Genomic DNA, 21,581 nt, shown 5'->3' with positions numbered 1-21,581 from the left:
ATGCTGTGGGTGAAAGGGGCACCAGCAGAGAAGGGGAGACCCACACTTCCCCCTGGAAATGCACCCAGGGGGTGCAGGTATGTCACAGCCTGCACCCAGCAGCCCCGTCTGCATTCCCCTTCCTGCAAGGGCAGCAGCCCCAGGAGGGATCAGTGCCTGGAATGTCGTGGTGCCAAAGAAGGAGACAGGAGAGGCGCACGAAACCGGGGCCCAGGTCCGGCTCTACTCTTCTCCTCGCTCAGCAGCGATGGGCTCCTTGGTCCACTTGTCTGTGAGCTCCTGGGATTCCCCGTAGCCCGAGGTGAGCAGCAGCCCCGCGGTGCCCTCCCCATCCGCAGCAGCTTCCAGGTCCAGCTCCTCGAAGGAGGAGCCGCTGGCTCCAGACTCGCTGTAGCTGTGCTCGCTGCGGTTGTCAGCCTCCTCCCGGCCACGACTGGTGGGGAAGGGCAGCAGGACAGAGGTGGCCACCGAGGTGTCCCTGCTGTCGGTCGTGGCCTCGATGCTGATGGAGCTGGCCTCGCTCATGGTGTCAGCCCCTGGGATGGAGAGAGAAGGGCAGGGTGTGAGTGCTGCAAGAGGAGGCTGGGTGCCACGTCAGCGTGTCTCTGAAGCCACCAAAGCCCGGAGAGTGCAGCAAAGCACCATTTGGGACCACCTGTAACCCTCGTGACCTGACCAGGCAAGCAATGGGATGCTGGTGGCCTCGCTTGTGCCACGTGCCAGGGCTGGCCCCCTGGCTTCCCAGAGGCGGACAGCGTTGTGCAGGGGGACGGGGCTGGGTGGAGGTGACCACATCCCTCCCTGCTTCCTGCCATGGGTGCTGCAGTGTGTGCCCTTCCTTCTTGCCCCAACTCCATGTCCTCTGACTCCCTGTGGTGAGCCAAACTGCCCGTGGGGATGGAGGAATAAAGGCGATCCCTGATTTACCTGCGGTCATTGGCAAAGGTGCTGGCATGGAATAGCACAGGGTGTCTATGAGCAGGAGGAGGGTGCCCAGGGACTGGGAGCCCCCCCAGGCCAAGCCCACCACCCCTCCCTGTGTCACAATCTCATTAGCTCGGTCGACAACGCAATTAGGGAGTCGACAATGAGACAAGAGTGTCAAATTGAGACCGGCAGCTGAGTGCTGTTGCCGGAGCAACCAGCTGGGAGACAAAGCCCTCCTATAAAACATTAATCATTTTTAATTATGACATCACAGATTCACATTGTTAATTATGACAACAGCAGCAAACGTCGGCCAACCTTCCATCCCCCTGCTGGCTGGTGCTGCCTTCGCCACCTCCTTCCTCCCCTCTCCATCTTCATCCTCCCACCTCTCCAGTTGGGAAGAGAGCAGGAATAGCCCAACCAAAGGTGTAGGGGATCTGGGTGCTCAGCACCTTGGCTGCCTGGTCCTGCTCACGGAATCAATGCAAGACACATCTCCAGCCTCCCTAAATGGCTGGAGGTACCTGGACCAGGGTGGGGAGCAGTGAGGACGGTGTGGGTGCTGCCCAGCCACCCTGCAGCATCCCTGTTGTTTGTGCCCCAGCCCAGCATGGTGACACCACCTGGAAGGCAGAAGGAGCACAGCCTGTGCCGACACATAGGGAGCACCTCAACGTGGAGAATGCATTTCCTCTAAGCTTCAAGAGGTGTTCAGCAGGCTCCTGGGGAGGTGCTCACAGGGATGCCCCTGGCCAGACAAGTCAGAGGAGAGCCTCCAGGAAGGGGCTGGAAGGCAGCGGGGCCCTGGAGCCAGTGGGATGAGTCCCATCCATGGCAAAGGCAGGCTCAGTAGCAGTAGGTCCCACTGCACACTGGGCAGGGCTGAGCAGAAGGGGACGTCACCACAGCTGGAGCACACTGGGGTCAGCCAAGGGGAGAGCATGTGAGGACCACTGTGGGCTTTTGGGGTTGGGGATGGGATGTGAAGAGAATGGTTGGGATGTGCAGCCCGATGCATCTTCACTGAGACTGTGGCTGGGCACCCATCCTCCAGGACATGGCACAGCAATGACTCCTCTCTCTCCCTGTGTGAAGCCTGAGAGCTCCTGGTCCCAGGCAAGGCTTCTCCAGGTCTCTACCTCAAAAAAAAGTCAAATTTGGTCAAAAACCCAGTGTGGTGCCAGTGCTCTAAGGCAGCTCAGACACAGTCCACAGCAAGGCACAGAGCGTGGTGTCAGGGCTGAAGCTGCATCAGTTGCACCCACCACAGGTTCCTCGGAGAGCTGAGGGCACCGATCCTGCCAGGCCCTCCCCTGCCTGCACAGCATCTGCTCTGCGCCAAGGGGGCTGTTCTGGCTCCAAGCTGTCGTGTACCCACGCACTGCAACATACAAGAGAAGACAAGCACCGGCTTGGGATGCTGAAGATGGGTGAAGGCAACCTACGACTGCTGGCACTCTGCTCTGAGAAGACGGCTGTCCTCGCCCCCAGCTGCCTTGTCCCTGCCCCGCTCCGAGGGCGACAATAAATAGCCACGCATCCCTTCAGCCAGGCGCTTTTTCCCTGCTCTGTCACTTCGGATCATGCTTGAGCAGCCCCAGCTGGTACATCTGCCCGATGCGGCAGCCATGTCCTCCTCTGTGCAGGACAGGGCTGGCTTCAGTGTGCGGGGTGAGGGAAGGAGCCGTCGCTCCTGGGGGTGGGGAGCTTCCTTGGGTAGAGCCCTGGGGTGAGCACAGCCCTGGCTCTCCTCCCATGGGCACTATTGCTGCTGGCAGCCCTCACTTCCAGGAGCATCCACATCTCACAGCTGGCGCTTCCCTCCTCCAGCTTCCCCTTCCACAGCTGGAGGGAGCCTCCAGAGCTGGCTCAGCCCTTTGGGAAGCAGCCCCGAGTCTCTGGGAAGGGCCATGTGCACCAAAACCATCAGTGTCCATGTCGAGAAGGCCGCTCCTGTTTGCTTTCTCCTCCATGCACTGCGGTGGGGCCATATTGAAGAGCACAACCCTGGCACCAAACCCTTCAAAAACAATTAAGTAGTAAATAACTAATCATGATTGACACCGAACCCTGGAGAGCCATCAGTCATTGCCTTTGCAAAGACCTCAGTGATGGCCCAGGAGGGACAGAGCTGGGGCAGGGGCAGCTGCACCAGCCCGCTCATTGCACACGTGCTGAGCCGTGCTCAGAGCAGCAGCCAGCATCAGCTCCATGTGTGCAGGGGTGGAAAGCTCCAGCTCAGGCTCAGCAGCACAGCCAGCAGCTGCCTCGCTCAAAGCCAGAGGCACTCAGCACCTTGCAGGATGAGCCCCAAACCCTTGGGATTTCCCCAGTGTCTCCTATCAGTGAGCAGAGTCCCTCCAGGCCAACATCCCGAAGCCTGTCCGTGCTGTGTCATGGCATGTATCATCACACGTGCAGTGTGACCCCGCCATGCTACCGGGCTGGCACTGGCACAGGCAGGTGCTGGGGACACATTTGGGGCCGTGGCAGAGACACAGCGCAGACAGAGCGCCCTGAAAACGCCGCGACTGCAAGCGCTGGGAAGCCACTCCAATTAGGCTCTTGATTCCAATGCTAAATGGACAGGGCTCTCAGAAAGCAATTCCCAGGCTTGCTTTTACGACCAACGCAATTAAGAATTAAAGTGATCCAAAACCAAAGATGTGTAAAAAGATTACCAGACCAGGGGCGAGGCGGCGAGGCGTGCTCCAGCCGCTGCACGCGCTCATGTTTCTTTCATGCCCGTTAGGCACACGTGGGTGCCTGGTGGGGCCGTGGCCGGAGCCCTGCCTGCAGCCCACAGCCCACAGCCTCCATCACGCTGCGTCCTACAGCCATGTGAGCACGTGGGCCAGCACGGCAGCCAGCACTTTGGGTTACTATAGCACTGCTGTTCCGCGCCTACAGCGATTGTGGTCCCTTCCTGTATAAATACACCCAGGCTCCAACAGATCTCTGCGAGCAGATGCTCTCGGGCAACTCCACCACCAGCTACAGAAACCTGGTATTTAAGTTCTTCACAATCCCAACATGTAACAGATGAAGATGAGATCAAGAAAGATGTATGTGACAAGGAGAAAAACAAGCCCAGCTGCAAGCAAACGCGTCGGCACCCAGCTCTGCTTTCACAGCCACGGGCCGGCGGTGCTGCAGTTGCACCAAGAGTGGCTTTATCCTCTGCCATCAACAGGACCGTCTGCTGCCCAGGGCATGGCACGGGGTCAAGCTGTGCCACACTGCTCACAGTGATGGCACGAGGTGAACTGAGCCCTGGGCAGGAATCCGAACACAGCGCAAGCCCTCCTGCTCACAACAGCCAGGACACCGGGACGCCACCTGGGGAGGGCTGGTGACACACGGAAGAACAGAGCCCAAGTGCCAGATGTGCTACCTGTGATATCAGTCTGGGTGTCTTCGACCTCGGCTGCTGCCCTGCTCTTCCTCTCCAGCTCCTTCATCTCAGGAACATAGAAGTCCCCTTGGCGGGCGAGGGGGCACACAAAATAGATGCGGTCCTCCTTGTAGATCTCAATCCTGGGGTGGGCACACAGCTTCCTCTCCTGGAAGAGAGCATCAGACTGTCAACCTCTGCGCACTCCGCCTCACCCCAACTGATTAGGACCCATCTGGCACCTTGGGCAGGAGTCCCAGTGCCCACTGTCCCCCCTGAGGTGCTCCTATGGGCAGCCCCCCACCATAGTGGGGTGCAGTCCCCAGAGGGGGCCGTTTTGGGGATTTTTGGGGCACCTGCAGCTGCCTGCCACGTCCCCACGCCCGCCTCTCAGCAAGGACCCACGGCAGGCGTAGTGCTTCTCTGCTAATTAATATAATCCAGAAGCAACAGCTCCAGCAGCTCCTTTCAGAAGCACAAGGGCAGGGGGTTGGAGATGAAGCCATGGCATTTCAGACAGCCTCCCCTCCGCCTCTTCCCTCATTCCTCCCCACGCCTGCCCCTGCACAGCACAGGCTGCTTCCTGCCGGGTGAGTAACCCAAACCCCCTGCCGTGCTTGCTCTTTTTCTATTTTTCCCCTTCTCAGGTCCCTGAGGACCTTTTCTTATTTCAGGAGCTCCAGCACTAGCAGCACGGGCCGGCATCCCAGTGCTCACAGCCCGGAGCTCCCACTTGCAGGCAGGTGAAATGCAAACACACGCAGATCAGCACTGTGTTAAATAAAAGCAAGCTGGGCTGTTTTTAGCAACAGAGCAGGGGCGGCTCATCTCACTCTTGCTTTTTAAGCAACAAGCCAGGCAAGCATCCTCCCCACCACTCTGCCCCTTGCTCCACCAACCACAAGCCCAACTTCAGCTCGTTTTGCTATTTTCAGTAACTCCAACACATACCCGAGACGGATATTTCCAAGATTCACAGGTTTCTTGGATGCATCCAGCTGCCCCCCCACCACTTAACACAAAACGGGGACGACACAAAGGATCTCAGAGCAAAGAGAACCCTACTGAGTCCATTTTCCGAGCAGCCTAAAGCCTCAGGGCTGAGGGCAGGCCTCAGGACACCAAGGATGCCCAATACTTGATTTCTTCCCAATTCACCCAATTTCTCATAAAGCAGCTGGAGGGAAATCTCTGCCCATGCTGGGTGGCAGTCAAACAGACACTGGGAACACCGGTGCTGTGCCTCAGAGGGATGGCAGAGCTGGCACGTGGGATGGACACTGGGATGCCCAGCCAGCTCCAAGGGCTGAGTTCCAGGGGTCTGGGGCAGGGGACACTGGCAGCACTCTGCCCTCACCACTATAAACAGGCAGGATGAGCTTACTCCTTTCCCAGCTGCCTAATTTATGCTTTTGCAAATCAAGTTGCAATCCAGAACAGTGGTGCCAGCCCCTGCTGCTGCTGCTGCAGCCCAGAACAACCAGCCAACCAGGCTGTGTGGCCATCCTGAAAACAAGGGTCCCAAAAAAACAGGGGGCACCCTGAGTCCAAAGGCATGAGTGGGAAGTGAACTGGTGAAAACTCAACAACGTGGCAAAACAACAGAGGAGCTCAACAGGCAATAGAGGGCTTTGCGGCTGAGAAGGAAGCCCCCCGGCTGGTGTGAGGCCAACAGATGGAGCAGCAAGGTGGACACAGAGTCCTCAAGGCAGATGAAATGCAGGCTCGCATGGGTGGAGGAGCTCAGCAAGGTGCCACCAGCGGGAGGCAGCAGGCAGGCTTCTGGCAGGGCAGCAGGAGCACAGTAAGTGGGGCAGAGCGGGGACTCGCCTCTTCCCAAGGTCGTGTGGCACCGACGGCGAGCTCACCCTTCCTGCACTACTCACAGCTCCTTTCTGCCCTTCTTGGGGATCTGACGTATCACCTTTGGGGGAGGAATGCATCAGATTTAGGAAGAAGTTCTTTGCTCGGAGGATGATGAAGTGCTGACATAGCTGCTCATAGCTCCTCCCAGCTCCTCCCATCTCTGGAGGTGCCCCAGGCCATGGAGGGGCCCTGGGCAGCCTGAGCTGGGGGGCAGGCAGCCCACGGCAGGGGTGGGGGCTGTGAGGTCCCTTCCAACCCAAGTAACCTGTGATTACTGCATATGATCCATACAAGCCACACATACCACACAGACCAATGCTTCCAGAGTCCATGGGTTTGATGTTGACACATACATCCGTTCCAGATACACCAATCTTCTGCTTCACACAGAGCCAACCCACTGTCCCACCTTGGGGGTACATACAATACAAACCCAGACACAAAGAGCCCCAATTGCGTGGAACTGAAAATCAGGCACTAAAATTAGAGCTGGAGCTCAGCGAGCTGAAAGTGAGCCACCAGCCAGCCCTGCAGGGACGGTGCTGTGTGCCACATCCTCCTCCTCTCCTTGCACGCCCCACGCTCAGTGTGTCATCCCGCCTTAGCTCACACCAGGAGAACTCTGCCACCAGGCCTGCACTGCTCCTGGCACTGCAGGGCAGCACTCCTCAGTGGGACAAGACTGGGCTCTGTCAGTGTCCACATAGACCTGCGAGGAGGGGCAGAGAGGACAAGGCTCCACCAGTGGTACCCACAGACAGGCTGAGAGATGGTGGGCATAACGTGGAGATGTGGACAGGGGGCAGGGCTGCTCACCCACTGCTGGTGAGTACCAGCACACCCAGCTGCTCTGGGTGGCCCCGTGGAGCAGAGGTGACACCAGGTGACCCCAGAAGTCTCCACCAGCCTCAGCTACACAGTTCTGGGACATAGCTCCTCAATGGGACACAGCCACCTGCCCACAATACTGGGACAGCTCTGCTTGCTTCTTCCCTTCAAAGCTCTTTGAGCTGCAAGGCACTGCACAAACAGAAGATGATACTGTGACCAAGAAAAACGTGGGCTGTGGGAGCTGCGAAACGCCCGGCTTGAGCAAAGGGAGAGTTTTTCATTTTCACCTCTGCAGAGGCAGCCTGTCATGCAATTTACACCTCGCCCTCCTGGTGCCTCTGGGGGCTGAGGAGCTGGGAAGAGGCTGGTGTTGGTGTGGCTGAGCCGTGGGACCGATCCCAAGCGGGCTGGGGTTCACAGCCCTTGAGATGCAGGTAACAGCTTCCCAGGGGGGCTGGGAGCTGCTGGGAGCTGCTGGGAGCTGCTGGGAGCAGCATGGATGCTCTTCTGCAGGATGGACATGGAAATTTCAATTCTGCCTTCCTCCAGCCTTGCCACACAGGCATGCTCAGGACCTCTTCTCCCCTGCTCACACAGCACCTGCAGGAAAAACCCTGCAGCGTGGTCAGTAGTAACTCCACCTGCAGAGAAGAGTCCAAGAGAGAGCTGGTGTGTGCATCCCTGTGCTGTCAGGGACATATCTCATGCTCCCCACCATAGGACCTTCACCAACAGAAGGAACAGCAGACAGAGCACATAATTCACAGCAATGGGGTCCTCCCGGCATCGTGGGTATTGGTAGCAACTAGTCCTGGAGCAGAGAGTTTCAGAAACAAAGCAAGCGTTGCATTTGAAATAAGTTTTCTTCCCCAGCTCCCTAACACTCACTGCCAACCCATTCTGCCTTGTCCCAGCGATGGGAGCCATTTCTCCACAGCTTGCTGGTGCTCTGCTTTGTGCTTCACATTCCTCTCACTCCAGCTCAGCTGTCCGGACCACAACCCTTCCTACCTGTCCTTCTCCCCATCACTTCCACATAGCAGCTTTCCGAAGGGGACTTTGGGTTTAACCACTGGAAAGCTCAAACACCAGGTTTTCATTATATGACAAGGAATCTGCATAAAGCCACATAACTTCTTCTCACTCGACAAATGAGCTTTGGATTCCTGCTCGCATTCCCATTACCGTCATTGCTGCAGGAGCACACAGCCCCAAGGTGCAGAGGAGCCCACAGGAGGCCAGGACCACAGCTGGAGGTGCTGCCTCCACTCTGCAGCACGGCTCTCCAGGGACCAGCGCTCGCCTTTCAGCCCTCAGAGGCTGCTTTTTCAGCATTAATCACAAAGCCGAAGAAGAGGTCGACGCGATGATCTCTGCCATCACGGATGACTGGAGCAGTGCTAAATTGCTTTGCTCTGTTGCCTTGGCAAGGCTGCCAGGAGCAGCAGCTGTGGCAATTTCTCTGCCTTGCGTCAAGGCAGAGCCTTAAAGCACCTGGCTGGGAAGGGATTCATTGCTGGAGTCTCCTACCTTACATGGGGCATTACGTGGTGAAAAGGAGCCACTCTGAACCATGCATTCTTGACTAGGCTGAGATAAACCTACAGCACAGCAACACATCAGCCATGGGATGCCCAGCAGATCCTAGTTTCTTGTGGGGAAAGACCTCTCACAGCTGAGAGCCTGGAGAGCCAAGGTGGATACTGGTACCAACCCACACGGATTTCAGATTTGACATTTGAGTGTTTGCCCTTCCACATCACAAATAATGCTGCCATTTTCAGTCCTCTCACATCTCTGATGAAACTCTTTCAGTTTAAAACTAGAGCCCCAGTGATGTTTTGGGAGCACGAGCTCCCAACCGTGCCTTGCTGCTGCCCACAGACACAGGAGATTTCAGTCACCAGAGCTCAGATCTGGGCTGTCTTCTCTGAATCTCAGAGCTCCACAGGTTTTCTGGAGGGTGTGCATCCCCAGCTGCTCTTCCACACCTCGGTGTCACCAGGACACATTCAGGACATGTACCACATTCACAACTCTGGAGAGAAAATGGCACAATAAAGACCCTCCTGTCCTTCCTCGGAACAACCTCATCTTTTTGCAACACTCCTGGCTCTGACAGAAGACATTTCATGATAAGCTGAAGTCAGTCAGCCTCGCACCACTCCTTCACAGATGAGAACACTGAAAAGGAGACTGTTTGAGGACTTCACCTTGCTGAACTTGTGCAGACCCAGCCACTAGCACAGAGCCCAATTCCCAAACAGGTTCTTGGTGAACGAAACAAGTCTTTCCCTCCCCACTGACAAGAAATTCACATCAGCCTAATTTAGAAGACAAGAAATGCTACCACAGAGGAAGATCAGCCAGTTTCTAGCCTGGCTTGCAGAGCAGAAGGTAAGATGATCCTGATGTCCACCAGCCTGTCCCCAGCACATCTCTCTCAGACCCATCGGTGTGAGGTGCATCCCTGAGGCAGGAGGCTCTTCCTGCTGCCTGGCAGATGCAGCCAGAGGCAGAGGAAGGCTGCCCAACCTCCTGCTCTGTGCTTGAGCTGGACACAGCTGACAGGGATCACCCACAGCTCGAGGTGGCAGGATGCTCGCCCCGGTGACAGATGTCTCCTGTTTTAGAACTGGTGTTTTAAAGCAAGCCAAAACTCCAGGACAAGCTCCTTTCTGGATTTTTATCAGCCTGCGTAAGCAAACAAGAGAGACGTTTCCCTGCAGGGCTCCAGGAGCCCTGTCCAAGAGCTTATACCTCTACCCAAAAAGCTGACGATCTGGAGGCCAACAGGAGAGTTGGTGATCCCAGCAAGCTCCAGTGCAGTGAGTAGATGAGCTCAGCTAGCAGAACCCCAGAGTCGCTGGCCACATTCACAACCTGCCCCAGGGCATCCTTGAGGCAGGCAGTGCTGCTGGCCAACAGGAAAAGGCACAGAGACAGAGCCAGGTGCTGGAAACTCAGGCAGAGGTAGGGTGGAGAGGAGCCAAGGGCAGCCAACAAGCAGCACTGGGCAATGATAGTCATGCCAGTGAGTCAGGCTGGCTTTGCACAGCCCAAGGTGGGTGTGGAGCCCAGGGAGGAAAACTGAGACCTGTGCTGTGACAGTGATCCCAGCCTCTTGCCTCTTCCATGCCCAGGTATGATAATGAAATAAATAATCATAGATACAGCACTATTTTGGCAGCTGGGCGTGCTGACAGCCCCCCCATCACACTCCTGCTCTTCCTCCTCCTCCCCAGCAGCCACGTCTCACTAGGGCTGTTGTATGATCTGGGAGGGGTGAGCACTGCCAAGCGCTGTGGTACCAGGGCATATGGGCAGGCAGGCAGGAGGGAAGAGGCTCACACACCCTGCAACCCCAAAGCCCAGCTTTCCAGCAGCCGCAGGCAGCAGGAAAGGAGGGCGGCAGCTGCTTTGGTGGCCCCTGCAGTCTGGAAACTTCTCTTCTGCCAGTCCAGGATCACAGCTTTGACTGTGCAGATCAATCACATGAAAACAGGGAGATTAGGAAACAGCACAGAGCCCAGCCAGATTTTGCCCTTCCAAGAGCCTGCTCCCCTCCTGCACTTCCCCAGCACTCCCACGGACAAGGGAACACAGTGGGCAGGTCCTGCAGCAATGTGGGTCCATCTCCTGAGCCGGTCAGCACAGAGATACCAGAGCAAACCTGTCTCCCACACCAACCTCTTGATGAGCTTTTGCCAACTCACAGTCTGGTTATCAGATCTCACCCCAAACTGTGAGTCCACACGGCATGAACAGCAGAGCAGCTGGCCTCAGCAGATGATGGATATCTACCTTTCAGCATGTGAAGGAGCTGTCATCAGCTCCTGGCAGACATAAATCCTAGCCAAGAGTGCCTGGCCAGGGAAAAAACGTTGGTGCCCACCATGGGAGTGGGCCCATAGCAGCCCCACAGCAAGCACCTGGCAGCAATCATAACATGTACCAGAAAATGACAGTCTTCACTACCCTTCTCACTGCTGACTTTTAGAGATGAGATATGGAGAAACTGGCCATGTTTTTCCTATCCCAAAAGCTGTACCTACAGTCTGCTCCATGTAACTGCAGAACTGTTTGTCTGTTTCTGGCTCGTCACTATGATGGCTTGCCCACTGGGGCTAACAGGCTCCTCTGATCAAGCCAAATGTGGCAGAAGAGGTGATGAGAGAAGCCAGCTCGGGGCAATTGAATGTGGCTCATCTTTGAGCTGAAGCCCACGGTGCAGCCATCTCTTCAGCCCACTGTGGTATGGCAGCAGGACAGAACATCTTGCTCCATGCAGCGGGGCAAAGAGGAGAGGTGCCAGCTGCCTGTTTCTGTTGTGTTCTAAGCTGCCCTGGTCTGGCTGGAGCAGAGGCTGCAATGAGCTGCCGTGTGCTTGGACAGCAACAGAACCAAAGGAGTCTTGGTACCGGGGCTGCCCGGTGTGCCCCAAAGCCTGCAGCAGTCGTGACAGCAGGACTGGATTTGGCCCCATGCAGACACCCCTGGCCATCCCAGCAGCCACCAGACCCGCATCTTGACCCAACAGGAAAGCACGATGCTATGTCTTCTCTCCCCCAACATTTTATATCTAACCAGGACTGAAAAATCGTAAGTTAGTCACAGCACAACTGTACTTTTTCTGGACATAAAAATGCCATTACTTTCAAGTCTATTATCTCGCTGCTCTGCGGGTTTCAAAGCAGGAGCTTCACAGCGATGGAAAGTGGGGCAGCCAGCGTCGGCTGGGAAGAAGGAGGATATCTAAGCTGCAGTTTCCCATTTGTTCGGGCTTGTTTTGCTGTTTCACGAGGCCGGCACAGCTGGCAAAGGCTCAGAGGGGTATGGGGAAGAGCAGCCCAGGAGAAACTCATTAGGCCTCTGCTAAAATAATTGTGGAGAGACAGACTCAAGGATTAATTGACAAGCTGGCGAGGAGGGAAGGCCCAAAGGCTCGGGACGGTGTCACTGCCCGAGAGAGCTGAAGCCACCTCAAATGCCTGATGAGGAGCTGACTGCATCCTCCGGGATGCTCTATAAATACATTCGGGGGAAAGCACACGTACAGATTGAGTCCATGAAGAGATCTGACAGAAAAGCGCTGTAGTATTTTACTCTCCCTCCTTGCCCAAAGCAAGCATTTCAGTGCTCTCTCTCTCTTGGACAGCCACGTGAAATATCCCTGCCTTTGTTCATGATCATTAATCCTCACTGCAAAGGCGATGGAGGAACGGATCTTTGTGCCTGAGTGGATCTGTCTCTGTGACAGTTTTGCATGGCTAAGTCTTCACAAGGCTGCAAAGTTGAAGTTTGCAAAGCTGCATCTAGGAAAGCATGGCAGCTTCTGCTCTGCTCCCTTCTGGGGGTGTAACAATGCCCACCTGAGGAGCATTGTGCAACAGCACAGGACAGAGCAGCCACAAAGCTCTGTCTTCCAGGTTGCGGTCTCTCCAGGGCTGGAGCTGGGGATGAGCTGGCTCAGATGCTCCTGGGTGCTGCCCCAACCCCACAGCTTGCGCAGCCAGCCCCAGCAGACCAACTGCGTACATCCCACGTCCCTCACACTGCCAGGATGTCCCACAGTCACAGCAAGGAGCAGCCAGACACCTCCCAGCCTGGGACAGGGCATCTCAGACCACAAAGGCCTCATGAGAGCACCCATCCTCACCCCAGCAAGGGTCCAGCTGCCCCCAGCCTCAAGAAGAGGCGATGGCAGTGCCAGAGCACAGGACAAGGGTATGGCAGCCCACATCCCACACAAGCCGCTGCCCCAGCTGAGATGTGGCTGCAGCTGCATCTTGGGAGCTCCATGGCCGATGTTCACACTGAGTCAACAAGAAGTGGGGATAAAACGGTGATTTCACACATGAGACAGACAAAGCGTGGAGGCAGGGAGCCTCTGCGATTACTGGAGCGCAAAGCTGGCCAGAAAACCTCTTTCCTGCTCAAAGCAGCGATGCCTCAGAGCTGCAGTTTTACACCTGCCCCCATGCAGCAGAAGCAAAGCAGGGGAAGGGTGAGTGAGGTGGAGGTGCCTGAACAAACCTCCGACGTGAAGGGCGCTCAGCGCTCGGCCACAGGTCAGCTATCCGCCCGCCAGGACACTCAGCAAAGTGACAGCAGATGAGCAGCAGCCCGGGGCTGCCAAATTTCCCCCAGAGAAGTGGGAAAGTTGGGAAGCCTGCTGTGAATGGCAGGAGACGTGACGCAGAGCCCCAGCTCCCCATATGTTCCATTAGCCGCACAGGAGGAGCGCGCTGCTCTGCAGAATCAGGTTAGAGGCAGAACCTGGCTGCACAGTGCTGACCCCAACACGGGTCAGGAGGTGCCGGTACCACACAAGCCCTCCAAGCTCTCCACCTGCAGGAGGAGCAGGGCCCCTAGCTCCCATGGAGTGGGCAGTGCAGTGTGGGGGGGCTGCTCACATGGCAGCACAGAGCCCTTGGGGAGGATACAGAGGCTTAGGGATGTGGCACGGTGAACAAGCCCCCCAAAAAAGCCCTTTTGCCCTGCCCTCACACATGCTGCATCTTGAGCCTCCTTCTGAAGGCTTGGGGCACTCGTACTCACAGGACAATTGCTGAAAACATACATTAAATAGAAATTGCTGTGAATGCATGAAGTGATGCGATCTGACACGCAGCTGGGGGGTGCCAGCTATCGCCGAGCCTTACTGCAGAGCGGCCGCCAACAACCAGCCATCAGCAGGGGATGAATACACCCACACAGACATCGAGACCCCCGGGCAGGACAGGGGGCACAGAGGGGCTGGGACTGTGCTGTGCCACCTGCACTCAGCTAGGATCCAGCAGTGCTGGGCACACAGCACCGGCATGCAGTCACAGTGTCAGTGCTGGAGGGGAGATGGTGAAGATGGGTGGGAAAACCTTGCAGCTTGTCCTGATCCTGAAATCATCTTCCCCTAAAATGAGAGGAAACATAAAATGGAAGCATACGAGCTGGTTTTCCAAAAGGGGAATATAGTGACAAAGTGTGAGAAGGGGGTCCTGGCTCTCCCTTGCCTTTCCTAGCTCTGCTGCTGGCTGCCACTAGTGGGGCAAAGCTGGGATGTGGAGACATGGCCTGGAACATAGGGATGTGGCTTTTTTCTGACTCCCTGCCCTGGGCCAGATCGTGGTGCTGAGGTCAAGGAAAAGAAAAAAAAAACCAACAAAAGACAAAGGGAAAAACTGCCATCCTACACTCTCATAGGGCCAAGCACACCTCCAAAACACCTCCCCCAGAATACAGACCCCTGCCCTGTGTCCCTGCCAAGCCCCAAGCCCACAGCCTGTCACAATGTCAGCACTGGTCTCGTCTCTACCATCAAGATGTACAGGACATGCTGAACCCTCTGTGACTCTCCAAGACTTTCTTCCCATTCCGATTTGATGCACAGGGACCACTTTACCAGAAGCGTCCAACCATCCCCTGCCTCCCTGGGGCTGCCTCCCAGCACACGTGTTGGGAAGCACTGGGAAGAAAACTGCCAAAGCTCAGGGCCAGGGTCACTTCTGCCACCCCAGGCATTGCTCATCCCCTCAGGACAAGCAGGAGGGGACAATGGGACACGTACTGGTTCCCAGCTGCAGTATGACCAGCAGCAACCAACCCAGCAACAGCCTGCAGCCCCCGGCGCTTGCACAAAACAAGCTGGTATTTTACAGGGCTTCATTTGCAGAACCTGAAATAAACAAACAAAATCAGCTGGGAGAAGGAATTTAAGCAGGAAAATGTCACAATAATTGAGCGCTCTGTGCAGCTGCCAGCCCTCTGACCCCAGCTCCTCTCGCACAGTCCTGCAGAAAGGATGCTGTGCAGTTCTGCCTTTAGAATGCAGACGGGCTGGGATGGGAACACAGCTCTGAAGACAATCATTTATAATAACAAGCAGGAGAAGTGTGACCTTGGCAAAGCTGAATAAAGCCAGAAGCTGTAGGAACAGGGGTAAGGGAAACAAAAGGAGAAGTAGGAGATGCTACAGTGCCATGTAAGCTCCTGGCACTGAGACCCTGCTGTGGGTTCCCAGTCCTTTGTGGACAGAGCAAGGGAGGATGTGCCCTGAGAGCCATCAGCACCCCACAAGGCCATGGCTGAAATCAAGTGTCCTCTCCTGCAGGTGGCACTTCAGAGAGGCTCCTGAGCTCAAAATGGGATAAAAACAGGAACCCAGAAGAGATTGGAAAATATGTCAGTGAGGCTTTACAAGCCCTGTACATTTGATGAGAAAAGAGAAGAGTAAAAGAGATGACTGCATCCTAAACTACCTCAGCCGACAGGAGGAACAGAGCTCAGCCAACAGGCGCTTCAAGCCAGTGGGTAAAGGAATAATGAGATTCCCTGGCTAGCAGCAGAAACAAGGCATGAGTGCAGCCTTCCCAGCAGCAAGAGCAACACCTGGCACAGGGACTTGGGAGCACACTGGGGTGCCCTGCAGATGGAGCAGGAGCTCTGTAGTACTGCAGAGCACCTCTCCTTCCCTGCTCCACCTGCATACCAGCCTTGGTTAGAGCACACACCTCCACCAGCCCAAGCCTCCTACCCAAAATACCAGGGAAAGAGAGGTGCTGGCTTCAGCAGTCACCTGGGGCTGCAATTAGTGCCTCTCTGGCTGCCCACGGAGCCCCAGGGACAGGCAATGCCAGGCTGCCCACTGCGCAGGGCTCGCCAAAGCAGTGCATGCAGCCCTCTGCAGAGAGCTAATTAAACCTGAGCCAGAATAAACACTGCTTGAAATGGCAGGAGGTCGCCGTTTAATAACTGGCTCCCTGAGCTGCTAGGGATGGTCACTCCAGGGATGGGCTTTGTGGGAGCTCTCCATCACCATCCCAGAGTGGCTGGGGGCACCAAGGAGCAGCCGCTGCCATGCTCAGGGCCAAGCACAGAGCCAGGAGTGGGCTCAGACTCCAGCTGGACAGACCCCAGCTGTCACCTGCCTATGCACAAACCCTGGCCCTGGGACATCTTGGCCACGCCGTGTCCTGCACTGTGCCAGCCCATCTGCCTTCAGTCTCTCATGAAGGGAAATATCTCCTTCAGATTTTACTGTTTCTTAGGCAGAGGGGTCAGGGCTGAAGCCAAGGCAGGCTGTGCACTGCAGCACAGCTTCCTGTCCCCCAGTCTGGGAAGGGCACTCCGACCTGATGCTCAAGGGCTGCTCCCACCATCCCGCTCTCAGCCAGCCCCCAGCCCTGGCACCTTCCCCCAGTGCACCTCCCCAAATGCCTTCTCTATTTCTCAACAACCCCAATGCCCTTTCCCCACCCTCCCTCCCACACCTCTTCTCTCTCTCCACTCCCAATTCTCATGACTACACTTGAACCAGTTCCCTTGCCCACTCTGCTCTGTCACTGCCCATCTGCACTCCCCAAATGCTGCCAGGAGCAGAGATCCTGCACCTCACACCTGACCCCAGATTACATTAACAGCAACCACGCTGCTTAAAGCGGGTGCAGCGTGAAATAAATAAATAAAGCAGAGCTGTCTCGCTGCCGTCTGGGGTTGCTCAAGGGAGCTGGGCACTGGGGGTGGGATGAAGGATGCTATTTGGAGAAGCTGTCTCCATGGCAACCCCCATTCCCACCACAAACCAGGCACAGGTCGCCTGTTTCCATGAAAGTTTCCCCCTCTCTCCTTCCCCTTCCCCAGCCAGAGTCAACACCACTTGAGCTGGGAGCAGCACTACTCACAGGTCCTGGCCAGGCAGCACAGACCGGTGCCAGTATCCCAAGTCAGGCTTGGGGCTCCTCCCATTGCACCCTGAGACTCGCTGGGGCTGAGAGATGCTTTCTTCCCTGTGAACCCAGTGCAGGGGTGGCGGTGCTCGTGTCAGAGGTGTGCCTGAGGCCAGAGCACTTGGTCTGGTCTAGATGGCAGGGATCGAGATGTGTCCCATCCTTTCCGAACACTGCTCAGCATGCTGTGTGGGATTTCAGATGATTATTTTGTTTCATAAATGGCTGCTCTCCTTAGAAGCCACAGGATGCTCCCAGCACAACCTATGGGTCCCTTTCCAGCCTCAATTTCAGGCACAGATGTGCTCACCAGCACCTGTCCCCAAGCAACGGGGTGCCCTCCCCACGTCACAAGCCTGCTGCCCCCTCCCCGTGTGTCTCCACCACAGCCATGTGTCCTTCACAGGGCTGGCAGCACTCTCTACGCCTCCACACTGAAGCAGCCAGCGTGTTCCTGGGAGGGGACAGAGAGGACAGGGCACGAGGAGGGGGACACGCATCACAGGGCACAGCAGCAGTGGTGGCAGCCGGGGTTTGGGCATCCCTGGGCAGACACCATCCCCAGGAGCACGGCCAAGGGCTGGCACCCAGGCAGCGATCCCGTAGTGCGGCGCGGGCTGGAAGATCCGCATGGTTCTCCCGCAGGGCTGGGAGTTTCGCCAGGAAAAGCAAGTTTATAAATAGTGAGCTTCAACACGAACAAACGAAAGCGACGGAACTCGACAGCCAGATAAGCTGCAGGCTGAGCACCGTCCCCGCCCCGGCATCCTCCCTGTGGAGGAAAGATGTTCCCCTTCCTTCCTCTACCCAGCAACCAGAATCCTCTGCAAAGCCCCAATCTGCAGGTATCACGTCCCATGAGCTGCTCAAAAACACGCTTGCCACGGCTGCACTGGCAGCAGGAGCAAGCTAGCAGATGGCTCCCAAAGGACAGGGAGCAGGGAGTGCAGTCACTGCTCACTGCATGACACTCCTTGCGCCACCAATGCTTACCTTGATGTAGGTGTCCAGGGCTGGGTGCACACGGTTGACTGCGAGATGGATGGACAGAGGTGTGGTGAACGGGAAGCTTGCCATGACCACGTGGCTGGGCGTGGGGAAGGTGAAGATTTTGAAGCCGTACTTCTGGAACCGTCTGATCTGCTCTTCTGATGGCTTCGCATCCCCCTCGCTCAGAATTCGGCCGATGGCAAAGCGGCACTTCTCAGGAGACACCTGGTGGAAGGGACAGAGGAGCAGCATCAGGAGAGCAGCTGAACACCATCCAAGACCCAGGAGATCAATACACATCAAGCTGGTACCTGCTCCCCACAGAGCCTGACCCAGCCTCAAACCAGCCATGCTCTCCAGGACAAGAGTGCAGCACAGGCACACGCTGGCTGCTTGACACTTGGCAGCCATGCAGAAAGCACATCGCGTGGCCTCCACCACAGCGCCCCGCTTTAGGGGTGGGGAAACTGAGGCAGAGAGCTGCTGTCACCTCCACATGGCGAAGCACACCCAGGTGGAGGTGTCCTTTTATGTTTCTTCAAAGTCCCAGCTCTCAGCTCACCGCGTGACACACTGCAGGGACACACTGGGCACAGGGGGGCCTGCCAGCTGCCCCTGAAGCTCTCCAGGCTGCTGGACAGACAGAAGACAGAAGGTCAGAAACCAGGAGAGCTGCCTTCTGCTGCCTTCAGAGCTGGAGGGCCACAGCCTCCAAACTCACCCTGAACAAGGCTGCACAACTCCCCAGACACCGCCAGGATGTCTGATAGCAGCAGTGAAATGGACAGACGGACACTCTCCAGCAACCAGCATCACAGGACTCTCATGTCTCCCCTGCCCCTCAAGCATCCTCCAGCGCTGCATGAAAGATGGGACATTCCAGAGAGGAAATGAGCACAGAGGATAAGAGAAAAAACAAGAGCAGAGCATCAGGAGCAGCAGCATCCATCCGCAGGCAAGATGGCTCACTCTTGCCCTCGTGTGCTGCAAGAAGGAGCTGCAGATGGGCTCTGTGCAGCACCCGGGGAAAGGCTGGAACAAGGAGATTCTCCTCCACAGAGCAACAACTCCTGTTTTGCTGCATCAAACAAGGGATGAATGGCATCCATAATAGAAAGTGAAGCTGCTCTTGGTCTCCAGTGCATCACAAGGTCCCCGTTGTGGGTGCAGGAAAGCCCCAGCATCCCCAAATCCTCACACAAGAACAGATAAATGGCAAGAAGAAAGGTTCAGCAGACACCCACCTGCCCCAGCTATGGGATCAGAGCAATGAAAAACAGACCAGACACTGAGCAAAGACCCAAGGAACCAGGAAGGTGACTGTCTCTGCTCACTGGAAGTGCTATAGCTAGCCAAGTGCCACGTACAGCATCTTCAGTGCACACAAAGTCAGGAAGTGAATCTCCTCCTGGGCCACATCCCCATCCAATGCAGAGTCAAGACAACAGGGCACCTTGTTAGAGGCACACCCAGGAAGAAGTGGAAGGAACTCCTTTGCACTTTATGACCATGTCCCCCAGCCTTACAGGCACTCTCAAGTGTGGGAGTGCACTGGGGAGCATTTTGGCCTCATCCACCAAGCAGTGGGGCAGGGCTGAGTGCAGAGCACCAGCAGGCAAGGGGCCCCAGTGCATGCCCCAGGCTGAACTTGGGCAGAAGTGCTGGGCTGGAGCTGAGCAGCAGCCTGCCTGCCACATCCAGCCCCTGCTGAGCAGCTATTTTTGTCCCTGCCAGAGGTGGGAGAAGCCTTTTAGGTTGCTAAATATTGAATAAAAAAGAAAAAAAAAAAGAAAAAGAGAGTATTAATATTAATCTTGTCCATTAAGACGCTTAAAGCACTGCTGGCAGGGGTTCTGCAGCACTCAAAGCCACCAGCTGTGCTTTTCCTGCTGTTCCCCTGCTCTGGCGGTCCTGCCTTCCCTCCTCCAGGGTCACAAGCCAGCCCATGAGCAGGGTGGCCAGAGCTGCAGACACCCAGCAGCAGCCCAGCAGTCACCTTACTCTTCCTGCCACAGCACCAGGACCAGCAGACAGCCACAGCGTGAGCCCTGGACCCAGTTCTGTGCTCCCCAATGTTGGGGAGGCATGGACAGAGCGGAGGAGCCCAGGGAAGGGCCGCCAAGCGGATGATGGCATTGGAGCATCTCTCCTGGGAGGAGAGGCTGAGAGAGCTGGGACTGCTCAGCATGGAGAAGGGGAGGCCCAGGGGCTCTTGTCTGTGTCCAAAAGTCCTGCAAGGAAGGGGCAGAGAGCACAGTGCCAGGCTCTGTCAGTGGTGCCCAGGGGCAGTGGGAGGCAGTGGGCACAGCCTGGAATATAGGAGGCTCTCCCTGAGCCTGCAGTGCACCCCCTGAGCTGCACTGGCAGATGCATGCAGAACCATCAAAGCTCAGGTCCATACAACATAGAAAGGGAATTCCTGCCACCATGCAGAGCCCTGGCACCTCCTGCACCTCCTGCCATCCCTGCCTGATTCTTTTCTAACACTCATTCTTCTGAAGTCGCTGCTGACACTTCTGATGCACAGGCAGGCACAGCCTGCAGGGTGGCACCCAGCACTGCCCCACACCCTTCCAGCACAAGCCCACCCAGAGGCCTTTCATCCTTCAGCAGGTTCCAGTGTGCTTTGCTTTGCAGTTACAGTGCTGTTTCATCAGCCAAGAGACTTCAGCATGCACCTGTTGAGGCTTCAGTGAGAACACTCAGGGGATGAAATGACTACAAGGAAGCTCAGGGACAGCAGCAGAAACAAGAGGAGGAATGTGGGTATGGATCCAGCAAGCCAAAGAGACCACCTGCTTTGAGATCATCTGTGCAGATGTTCAAGAAATGCAGCGGTGTGCCACATGTAGGGACATGGTTTATTGGGTATGGTGGTAATGAGTTCATGGTTGGACTTCGTGATCTTTAGAGGTCTTTTCCAACCATAATGACTCTATGAATCTATGACTCTATGAGGCACAGAGCTGGGGAATGCCTTGCCGTGAGATGACATGAGGCACCAGGTTCTGCTCTATATCCAGAGCAGAGGTAAGGCTTGGCCAGCAGAAGATGTCAGTGACAGCAACTTTCGTCACCTGACGAGGATTACCCAAGAAACCCTCAGCTTTCAGGTGCCTTGGCACACAGATCACCCTTTGCAGCTCTGGAGACCTGACGAGCCCCCAGTGCTCTCCAAAGCAGGACAAGCCACGGGTGCCTCTGGCACCATCAAGGGGCTGCCTTGCCCCAGCCTTACCGTGTGCGGGTTGTCGTAGTAAACACCAATGGAGCACAGCTTCGAGGAGATGCTGCAGCCATCAGTGAAGAGCTGCCCCGACTCTCCATAGGGGCCCACCCGGAACTTGTAGGCCAGTGTGATGCTGCCGACGGGCGGCGAGCCGGCGCTCACCACCACCTCTGTGAAGAGCCCTGAGTAGACGGCGAAGGCAAAGATGGTGAGCAGCAGCAGCACGACCAGCACTGCGATCAGCCCGAGGAGCATCCAGTCGGACATGATGGATGGGTGGTGCCTCATCCGTCCTGTGTGCTGACAGCGAGAGCAGAAAGAAAAGAGAAAGGGAGTTAAGGCAGTGCTTGTACAAAGTGCTCAGTATATAAACCCTCTGCCAAGCTCCCCTGTTCCAGCTGGGTCACCAGACACCAATTATGTTGCTGTGGTGCTTCCCAGCAATTAAGTGGCTGTGGGGGTGGGGACAGAAAGACACTGTCCTCACTACCAGGAATCATCCCCAGCACCAGGAACCATCTCCAGTACCAGGAACATACAAAACAGCCTGCCTACAGCCTGTGCCTGAGGGGGATTGACATGCAGTGAGGCTGCATCACTGCACAGAGATCATCTG

The 21,581-nt window shown here is 56.3% G+C and overlaps 1 protein-coding gene across 1 annotated transcript; it reads right to left on the bottom strand.

Moving 5' to 3' along the window:
* Positions 1 to 222: 222 nt before the first annotated feature.
* On the bottom strand, positions 223 to 21,253 carry TEX264 (testis expressed 264, ER-phagy receptor; the record flags this gene model as incomplete). Its single annotated transcript, XM_079540457.1, has 4 exons — positions 223 to 536; positions 4,325 to 4,493; positions 17,740 to 17,961; positions 20,975 to 21,253. The coding sequence occupies 4 exons, from the start codon at positions 21,251 to 21,253 to the stop codon at positions 223 to 225; spliced, it is 984 nt and encodes a 327-aa protein (XP_079396583.1).
* Positions 21,254 to 21,581: the final 328 nt, after the last annotated feature.

Source organism: Tetrao urogallus (assembly GCF_951394365.1).
Source record: "Tetrao urogallus genome assembly, chromosome: 10".
Lineage (NCBI taxonomy): Eukaryota > Metazoa > Chordata > Aves > Galliformes > Phasianidae > Tetrao > Tetrao urogallus.
Note: the sequence above shows the minus strand (reverse complement) of the source record. Positions and strands in the feature narration are given on the sequence as shown.